The following is a 10,883-nucleotide window of genomic DNA, read 5'->3' as shown; positions in this document are numbered from 1 at the left end:
GATGTCTCTAAATTCAATTCGGTTTTCAAATTAATTCCTCAGGTTTCCTGCCACGATTCAACCGCCAACAGGAAGAAACAACCCGCTCATTGTCATCCGGACTACAAAGGAAAAAGATGCGAAATTCGTGAGTAACGCTGGTCTATTTAATTTGAAGTTACAATCGCTTCACGGCGGAGTGAATTTTTGCCATATATAGTCATTTTTTTATTATTTGCTGCAGCAAGGTGGGGTTGGAATTCCAAGCTGCCTGCTCATTCCTGTAAGAGCATCCGGGACTCTGGTGACTCTAAAGGAGAAGGGAGGTACTGGATTGACCCTGAGAACAGTGGAAACCCGTTGAACGTTTATTGCGACATGACAATTGACGGAGGTGAGATCTGTTCTTGAAAGTCTGAAATTGTTGTAACACATTCTTCAGATGAACCCACGTAACTTCCTCATACAGAATTTGCAATTTAGGCTAAGTACATTCTTAATTTGCTTCTTTATTTCTATGAAGGAGATAATAGATTGTTGATTACCAGAAAAGTAAATTAACTTGGGTTTAGTCCTCAAGACTGCAGTTTTTAGTCACAATTTAATTTTTTAATCCTAACAAAACTGATTACAGAATTTATTTACAGTTTAGTACTACAGTATTTTCTTTTTTAAATAATAAACAACAATTCTATTCAAATTAAAAATATGTACATAGTTTACAAAAATATTTAATGAAGGATTAAGCACTAAACAACATTAAAAATTATATAAATTCTAAAAATACAATCACTGTGTCAATAACGATTTCCCAAATACACTCCTTGCGGCACAGATGCGATCAATAACGCTTGCAGGTAGTCCAGCGTTTTAAATTAAGTCATGACTAAGGAAAATTATCTGTCTCTGATATTAAAAAAAGAAACGAGTTAAAAAGAATAAAATCTCGTATTCCTAAATTCCTAATTCTTTAAAAAGTTCCTTCTTGTTATACTTTTTAAATTGTTTATCATAATCCAACTGTAACCGACATATTAGAACCTGCTTGATCTTGCTTGGCTAAACAGGTTCTTGTGTTTTGGGGTATTAAAGAGGCAAATTTCTGCCAGAAGGTTCTCAATCCATCAGGTTCTTATTCGCTGGTGTTTACTGTATATGTTTCCTTGAAATTTCCCGGTGAATAATTCGTGCAACATTATTGTTACTATTATCTTACTGCACTCGCAATTGAGATGATTTCGTGTCTCATCGTTTTCTCCACACAATCTGCAGAGCGGAGACACCTCCTGTTTTTCAAAGGATGCCTTGCTTGCATTCGTTCTCAGTGCCTGATGTTGTGAAGTAGCCTGCGAGCAAGCTTTCCTATTTGGGCGAACGAAGCGAGCCTCGCTAGAACGTCGTGCGAGCGAGGGGCCGAGGAAAGGAGAGCTTGCAACGATCTCTCATAAATTTTCATTTGCACCCCGGAAACCCCGGGACTCCGCAAAGCGTGAAAACGGTCACCGCAAACGCACCGCTGAGTAGAAATGTGACAATCGCCTGTCAAGTTTAGACAGCCGAGGGCGCGTAGAATTATTTATTTATTTTATGAATTGCTTTTGCAACAGCATCAAAGCAATGTTTTTAATCAATGATATGCTATTTTTCCACGGGGACATCGAACTTCAACGTGTCCGCTGGGATGAGAACTCAATACTTTGGTTCTCGTTTCGTTTACTTTTGAAACGTCGTCCATACTGCAGTGTAAAAGACTACTCCTCGTCGCAATCACCGACAAAAACATAATATATTTGTCCGTTCCGGAACTAAAGAATAGCGTTTTCCTGGACTTGCTTCTCTTAAGTTGTACTCCAGTTGCTTCCAACTCTTTCTCTTGACCTTCTTTACGGTCAAACTACACGAGTGTCAAGTACATGTTTCTGAATTTTTCTACCCAGTGGAATTCAATTGGGCGAAGAAACAGACGTTGGAAGGTAGCACTTAAACAAGGCGCTTGAGTTTCTCTTCACTTTCATTCTCGTTTTCAGAACTAAACAAGGCGCTTGACACAAACGAATACAATTGAAGGGTTTTCATTTTCCTTCCACAAGAACTATAAACTCGGTCCAACTTATCCTCGGCTCGCAATATTCTTTTAGCGAGAACTAAATCAAACGAGCTCCCTCGTCTGCTTTGAGGGCTGAAACAAGTTCTCGGTACCAATCTGATCCCCCTGAGAACCACATTTGTCACACAGACGAAGGGGGTGCCAGCTTGGCCTGTTATCAATCAACTTTGTTTTCCGGAACGTCATTTTCAGCCAATTGTATTTCCCTTCGTCTGGGCGAAGTACAAATGAAATTTTATGAGAGATCGTTGCTAGCTCTCCTTTCCGCTGCCCCTCGCGGCTTCGCCGCTCGCTCGTGCATTCTCGCGAGACACGCTTCGCTCGCCCAAATGGGAGAGCTTGCTCGCAGGCAGTGAGGCAGTTATAAGACCTTCAGTCTCAGTCTTTTTCAAATCGCCCTTCTTCAGCCAATCGCATGACCTCTCACCTCTGACTTGTCCTGTTTAATTGACGCAATATCTGGCCCTGAAGGGGCTTGGTCTTCCACTTCTCAATCTTCTCTAAAGTCTCCTTCTTCTCTTTGTCTGTTTGTGGTCTTCCTCAATTTCTTTCTTCAATACCTCTTCACGTTCTACCTTTTTTTGCAGTGGTTCCGTGCTGTTTAGAATGTAATAGGCCAACCCCATCTCTTCGTCGCGAACACCCTCCTCCAGGCCAATCAATTTACGGCCCCCAGAAGTTCTTCGAAAGTAGGTTCGGTCAAAATCAAGCTGTGGATGCAGCATTCTATAAACAGTTATCTGTTTTTTGTTTCTATTCTATCCAAGGTTTCTAGTTCAGCTTTAATTTAGTTTACTTCTCCAGCTCCATGCCTCACGAGTGACAGAGCCCATGAATTTGTTGCAAGTATCGTATTTTTCCCACTGACATTGGACTGTCTTTAGTCTCCGGAAATATTCTTCCTTCAAATCTTTTTTCTTGTGCCCTTGTAATAGATCGTCATATTCCAGAATTTCCAGGTTCTTATAACCATCTTCTTCCACTGATTTCATTTTGCAATTATCAGGCAAGGTAATCCCCACACTTTTCTTAACATTTCCCCTCTTTAAGATGAGAACGCCACGCCTCTTAATACCAAACTCCATACCTATATCAGTACTGAACACCAGAACTGTATTGAAAAATGAGTCAAGCTCACATTCATCCTTCCCGTACAGCTTCAAGTCATCCATAAACAGTAACTGAAGGGTTCAGTGGCTTCCCCTCTCCCCCTAACTGGTACCTTGCTTAGGAGTTTATAATAATAATAATAATAATAATAATAATAATAATAATAATAATAATAATTATTATTATTATTATTATTATTATTATTATTATTATTATTATTATTGCTGTTGCAAGTGTTACCGGTAAAAGTAAATTATAATTATTTTACCCTATATAAAGCTTCGAGTTTAAACCTTAAAATAATTTGATCAAAAAGGGTTAGCTTTTTCGTCTTTCTTCGGTGCCGCAAATTTATACGACGAAGTCACCGTTCATGGGTTTCTGTTATAGTGAGAAGTGATGCCATTTGCTTTTATTGAAATGAGTGGATGAAAATTGATTGCTCTTTTTGATTTACAAGTCATGTCAAAGGGAAAGTAAAATCAGCCATTACAGCTGATTCTTAAGTTGTGGCACAAGCCGATTAATAAAATGGATTTACAAAGAGATAGGAATTGCTCTCACTGAAAAGAAAAAAACAACTCAATAACAGCCTGCAAACCACTCAGCTGAAAACATGTTAGGCCCCTTTCAAACATGGAATTTCTTATGAATGCCGAACACCTATTTTAGTCGATGAAAATAATGAAATAAACGGCAGTTGATTCAGACGTCGTATATAATGGTGACAAATTTAACTCAGTTTGTTGTAAATATTCCCAGTCACTAAAAAAAAATTGTTATCCAATATGGATAAGGGTTTCTATAATTAATGCATTATATTCGTCGCACGTGAAATGCGACTTCTAAATCAAAATAATGATCCCCATTGTCGACTGTAAGTGATCCAGTGAAAAGTAGTGGAATGGAATATATTGTAGGCATGGATGGTGAAAGTGCTGAGAATTTGCACATCGCGTAGAACAATCAATGAACAATACTGTTTCTTCTGGCATTTTATTCTTCTTTCGTTATTCAAGCATTTGATGTTTCGTTGCTGTGAACATATAGGACAGGAAAGACGTTAGGAAAGAAATTTTTCTTTCATTTTAACGCCTAGGAATAGGTAAATATGACCCCGGAGTATGACCCCTGTATTTATCACTTTATAGAGGTTTTTGGTTTATTTCGAAATACATTAAGCAACTACAACTCGTGAAAATGTTGCGTCTAGTACTAAGGACCCTGTCGGCGCAAACCTGTATATTCATTTTCCGTGTCTTGGCTGCTGGAGACACAGACAGTTACAAAGATACAAAATTAGGGAAACAGAAACGAAGGAACGATTAAGTAGAAAATTTTGTACCTATAAGCAAAGAATTATCCTGATGGGGTTCAGTGTACTAGAGCGAGCTTTTATCTGGGGTCGTTTTCAGAGATTTTCGCCGTTACAAAAGTTATCATTTTCTAAAGTTGATACGAAGTTTCCGAAAGATCGGATTTGAGCAATTTCTTCTTACACTGTATTACATCTAATTGAACTACAGTATGTGAAATTTAGTTCAGTTAAGTTTTAATGTTTTAAAACCAGCAATTAAGCAAGAGCTATTGTTTTACTGGTTGCATTTAAAATCTTTTTTTGTTTGCATTTATTTGTGTTTTGTTTACGGTTTCTTTGTTTTTCAGTCTTGGCATTTATTTGTTAAATTAATTCAGTTGAATTAAAATGTTTTGTTGCGATAATAAACGTGACACGATGAACCAGTAACTTTATTAAGTCCTGACCATTCTCGGATTTTCCTCTCGGGATCATTTGTGGTCGACAATGGGGATCATTTGCGGTCCATTTTGGGGATCATTTTCGGTCTGAGGACCATTTACGGTGCACGGGGATCAGTTGCGGTACTGTACAGTTCACCTGAGTTATATTGTAAAACATTGATAAGGCTCACAGTGGGTAGCCTCCCAAGTTTTTAGGGGTTCGTCACTCGTTCCTGCCCGTGGGAGGCTTCACCGTGGGTTTCCGCCGTGTGAATTATTTTGAACTAAACATTACTGCTTGTTTTGGCCCACATGACTGATAAACGAATGATAAACATTTATCGAATTTCAGGGGGATGGCTTCTTGTATCCAACGTTGTTTCGCACGGTTCATCTCCCACTCAGTTGCCAGTTAAGACATCGTACCGCGGAGTAAGCAGCAAAGAGATGGTACTCACAAAAAGCGCCATGAAGGAGCTGAGAAATCACTTGCATTTCACTCGGATAAGATTCACCTGCAAAAAAAGAGGAGGTCGTACATTTCACATCACCACGGCTGCTAACAGTACAGGTGAAGCTGCTGTGAAATACCTCAGTGGTGAGACAGATGTAATGCCTGCCTCTTGTGGCTCGTTTGTGATCATGAGCAATGATAACTCGCGGTTAGCAAGAGTCTGCAAGGATTGGGGATACCAAAGAGGTTCTTTCAAAGTTGGCAAATGGGGCGCCGAGAGAGATCAGAACAGATTATACGACCACACTGCTTTTGCAGCTTCAGCTTACCACTGGCTTCTAACACCATCTGGCAGGTGGGAATGCGACGATTTTAGTGTGGGAGTGTCCCCTGGCGATTTTTGGAAAGTCTTTGTACGATAGGAAGTCACCATAACGGAAGTCGTCCTCAAGGTTTAAGGGTAGTTTTATTTTTAAGGAAGCTTAACGCGTACTAGGCATTATTCAACACCATGATGTAAGATAAGAACTAGGAAGAGGTACTGCAATGGCCAGGAGCTTATGGGTTCCTGAATGGTCATATAAGTGAAAGGGGATTAAAATAACACCCTGTGGCGTGGCATGGTATTATATACAATAAAAACAAAGAAAGTGGGTAATTCAATAGTGTCTGCTTTCCTTCTTACCCCCAAAATCATAGAAATATGCAATTTAACGTAGACAGCTTTTTACCTAAATAGTCTGCTGCAGCAGTCAAACTAGCTCCATAGCATGTTTGTAATTATATACGTGTTCCTCACTTCAGGGCGGAAAAACGTAATGAGCATGCGTGAACTTTTTTGCCCAGATCCCCTGACCGGGTTTGAAAAACTGGCGGGATTTCAAATATTTTATTGCATAAAAATAAAATGTTTCCACTCATAACCTGGAAAGAACAGGCAATTTGTCTTCAAAAGTTGCAAGCTGTGGTTATAACCTTGTCGTTACTTAATTTTCTCGAAGAATACCTCATAGTAAAACGGACTTTAACGGCATTAATTTCCTTGCGTTGTACTGGAAATGTGCATGCGTAGGTCCGATTTTTTTCAAGATGCATTCACAAAATGTGTTCATATAAGGAAGTTCCTGGATATATAAGGTCCGGAGCTCCAATGTGGACACAAAAACAAGATACCTTTCGACAGTGATTTGCCCGAAAAAATTAACGCTTGCCCACAATGTGTTTGAAGTCACTGAACTTTGTCGCACTCGAGCTGATATTTTAAAACCCTGGTTCGATCGGACACTCGTAGTTTCGCAGATCACTAAAATATAAGCAAAATCCTCAATGTAGAAGTTATTGCGTTGATATATGTGGGCAGAAAAAAGGTCAATCTTTATCTAGTAAAATCTTCCCAAAAATCGGTTTCAAAGCAACTATAGTTTTTAAACTTGCTCGTTTCGCGCGGATATATAAATTTGGCTTTGTGTTGTCAAGTTGAACACGCATAACATCTATCAAAAACCTACTTGTAAATAGGATTTCCTTCAAACAAAGTTAAAGTTACATTATTTCAAAACTTCTTGCTGACAATGAAGAAATGAATTTTCTGTACGAAAACAACCTGCAACTTGGCAGCCAAGCCATGATTCACCATGTAGCTATTTTCAATAAGCTTGACTGGTCCATGCGAGGGTCTTCGTTTAAGCAAATTAAACTCAGCCGATCATTAGAAAATTCAGAAAATTGCGCATAAGGGTTTGTTTTGCTCGCCTCAGTCAAATCAAGCTGCAGCAATTGTTTACGGGAAAAGAGTCAATTGTTTTGAAGTCACTGCCGGCAGTTGTCGTTCTCTCAGTTCACAGCGAGTGAAAAGGACAATTTGCGTACAGAAAGTTATTGTTATAAAGGACAGAAACTTTCACAGTGCACTGGAAAACAAAACAATGCAATGAAAAATGAAAAAACTCTGACTATTATTACTTGAGCAACAGAAAAATGATCTTGAGTAAGCTTGCTGGCCTTCTTTTTCCGAGAAAGTTTAATAAGCGCACAAGTTTGTTCACTCTGATGCGTTATAACAGCAATATGGTTCTTTGACTGAAGACAAAGATAAAGCCGGTTCTGCAAAGGTAATAAATCAGGGGATGTAAAAAAAGTAACCGTAACTACTAATAACAGAATACAAGCGGGTTTGAATTCAACCCGGCGAAATCAACTGATAAATTAATCGGATGCACAATCAGAAAACATACTCGCCTCTTTAAAAATAACCTTTTATTCCTCCTCAGACTGACGGAATTATCCGTTTTTCCTTTAACATTGGTTGTTGTGAATCCAAAGTAATTTTCAAGCGACGAAAAAAAAGCAAACACGTCAAATAAAAATGCTTTACAGCGAGCAAACGTTCGCACCTCGTGCACTTCGCTCAGAACTCCAGCAACAAACAAACACAGTCAACGCACAGAAAAGCCCGCCTTGAACCTGCGATAGGGGACGCGCAGAAGCTTGCACAGAACGTTTTTCCGCCCTGAAGTTCCTCACGTATTTCCGAGGGGATTCTCCATTCTCTCCCCCACCGATCAACAGGAAATAAGTGATGATCCAGATTGATGAAAAAATTCATCGTAAATCTTTTTCCTGTAAGTAGTTGCTACTGACCCCAAGGGATGGACTATCGTTTGAGTTAAGGGACGTAATTAAGGTTCCCGTATATTAAGCTGGCATTTCAAACTGTCTACCTTTCTAAAAAAAAATTAAAAATATATGTATCTAGGGTAACCAGTGACACGAACTCCCAAGAGCCACGCGCGACGAGTGAAAAAGGAAAACTATGCAAATTAATTTTGCCTCGTTCCTCGCGCCTTCGCCTCTCCCATCTCCGGAGGGGGAGGGGACGGGAGGCTACCTAATTATGTTTTATCCGGGGAGGATCCATAGAGAGTGTTAAGGCCTTGTCCTTTTATATACCATTTTTGACAGAAAAGGTACCCCTTTCCTATACCTTCTACTGACAAATGGTCCCTCTTTCACCTTCCTTGTTTAGAGCGCGGCATCCCTTTTAACTGCCCTTTTTGTCCTTTATACACCGAATATCAGATTTACTTACCCTCACATGTACCTCAGCTCGTGAAATCCCTACCCTTTCATATACCTGGAACCTGAAAAAGGTGTCCCCTTCGGGCGGAACCTCCCCGTACAGGCCATTATAGGGAGTACCCCCCGGATCCCCCCTCAAATGTGCTCTCGATATACTGTGACTCAAAAGAGAAATAAGAGACTGCTCTTAGTCTACCAACTCCCATAAGCGACACATCTAACCGAAACACTAATTTTTTTTGCACAGGAAGCCCTATGGTTAGAACCCCTTGTAAACGACCACTATTTAGGGTGGCGGTTACGTAATTTTCCGTTCTTTTAATCTCTTTAAGCGATCACTAGACACAATGTAAGATCTCTAAGTTCACTGTATGTACTACGCTGCTCGGAGTATACGAAGAACTACATGAATTAGTGACAACACGGAAAAACACATATCATAACTTTACATGCAATAAGTTCTCTTCCAAAAAGTAAGTGTATCGCCAGTTTAGTCACCTCTTCTCGAAAGAGACAATTGCAGTTTGACTTTCGTAAGCGACCCACCAAATCTTCGCATTTTGGCTGGTGGCCTTACGGATGGTTCGACTGTAATTGCACTAACCTGCGATCAGGCAGAAAGCAGACAATGAAGAAGACGAGACATTGTTTAGTCACGCAAGCGACTTATTAAATAAATATTGACGGGGGATTTTCTCCTGGACCACTACCACGGGATGATCGCTTGACTAATTCTTGTCTGGTTGGATATGACATTCGTGTAGAATTCATACCGGTAGCGTTATAGGTACTCATTTGACCGGTGTTCAGGTGGCTCGATAGGGTTTTTCAGCGGCAAAACCTCCTAAGTTTGAGTATACACTAGGTTGCCTTTACAAAGACTTGGAAAGATGATCACCAAAGCTGTATTAAACAAGGATGAATATTTCCTATGATCAGTGTTACAATGACATCAGAGTTGACATAGTAACGAAATGACGTCATTACCTATTCTACTTGCACATGAGATCTCTTGATTTGCAGCCTATTTCTTGGTACTCCTTTTTGCAACTGCAGAAGTTTCAATATACGAAATTCATGAACCAATTTAATGACCAGTTCCCAGTTGCTGCGATGATCCTCTTACATTTATTTCTTCATCCGGTAGTTTCAATATGTGAAATTGATATAATTCATTTTTCCTGGGTGTATTATAAACCAATTTAATGACCATCTCCCAGTTGTCTTGCCATCTCAGTTGGTTAGAGCCCTGCACCGGTATCGCAAAGGTCAGGGTTCAAATCCTGGCAAGCCTGGCAGTCTTTGACTGTGATGATCTTCTCTACATTGATATGTAACAACAACCACAACAAATACGTTATCTCAAAAACCTCGCGAGCCTAGAAAGATTCAGCAGTGAGAATAAAGGGAAACAACCCAAAGCGTACAAAAAAAAGTTCAATAAACAAACAAAACAGAGGAACTAAAAAGATAAAAAAAGGACAAAGAAAAAGAAAATACCGTCGAAGCTCTCGTTAGCGACCACCTCGGAAATTCGAAACAGTGGCTGTAACTAGAGCTGGTCGCTTACGAGAATGAGCTTTCGTAAGCAAACGCATGGTAAAACAATAGAGGGTGGTCGATTACGAGAGTCTAAGAAACTTTTTAATAATTCGTAAAGAAAGGTGTTCATAACTAGAGCTGGTCGCTTACGGGAGCTTCGACTGTAGCTTCATCGGTATTTGAACCAACACTATGATGACGTCAGCTCCTAACAACACTGCGCCACGCTGCCACCGCTACCACTAGTTTAATAATTTGTGAGGTAAAAGTATTAATTATATTTAAAGCATTTTTCTCTGCCACTGATTGAAGCTGGTGCAAAGAAAATTAGGTATTTACGCGTATTTCAAATCAATTTTGCATTATTGCATTTAATTTTATCTCGGGTTCAACGGCGATCGATGTACGGAGCTGAAACTCCTAGTCCTTGCTATATAATGTGGGTCCCTCGTTATTGACTACTTGTTTACGAGCTAGGTACAACTAGATAGTCTGCGCAAAAGAATCTTGTAGTTGATCAATCGTGCTGAAAGCTTTCAACATGTCGAGAAGCAGCAGAATAACGTATGGCTGCTTAAAGCCTAATGCTGATATTTCTTAGTATTATGTAATGATCATTTTATCAAAAATCAACCAATTCATCTCCATTGTTAGAATAATTTTCTTATCTACCAATTATCTACAAAAAATACCCGCATTTGTAAATTTACCAATGATTTTTCAATGCTGAAGTAGTATTTTTTTTTACGATTACAGTGTTATGCTAACTTGAAATCTTATATTTTCCTTTTTTTTGGTAATTCATCCGTTTTTCACTTTGACAGTTGGGCTTCGAGGGACTCATTTCGGGGTTAGCAAATCGTCGGTACCGTC

At 39.5% G+C, this 10,883-nt stretch overlaps 1 protein-coding gene across 1 annotated transcript; it reads left to right on the top strand.

Moving 5' to 3' along the window:
* The first annotated feature begins 245 nt into the window (after positions 1-245).
* On the top strand, positions 246-5,975 carry LOC140935053 (uncharacterized). Its single transcript, XM_073384588.1, has 2 exons — positions 246-373; positions 5,289-5,975. Exons 1-2 carry the CDS (start codon positions 358-360, stop codon positions 5,810-5,812), a joined length of 540 nt encoding a protein of 179 aa, XP_073240689.1. The 5' UTR covers positions 246-357; the 3' UTR covers positions 5,813-5,975.
* Positions 5,976-10,883: the final 4,908 nt, after the last annotated feature.

This window comes from Porites lutea, chromosome 4 (genome assembly GCF_958299795.1).
Source record: "Porites lutea chromosome 4, jaPorLute2.1, whole genome shotgun sequence".
NCBI classification, from domain to species: Eukaryota; Metazoa; Cnidaria; class Anthozoa; order Scleractinia; family Poritidae; genus Porites; species Porites lutea.
This window is presented reverse-complemented; position numbering and strand designations above follow the sequence as displayed.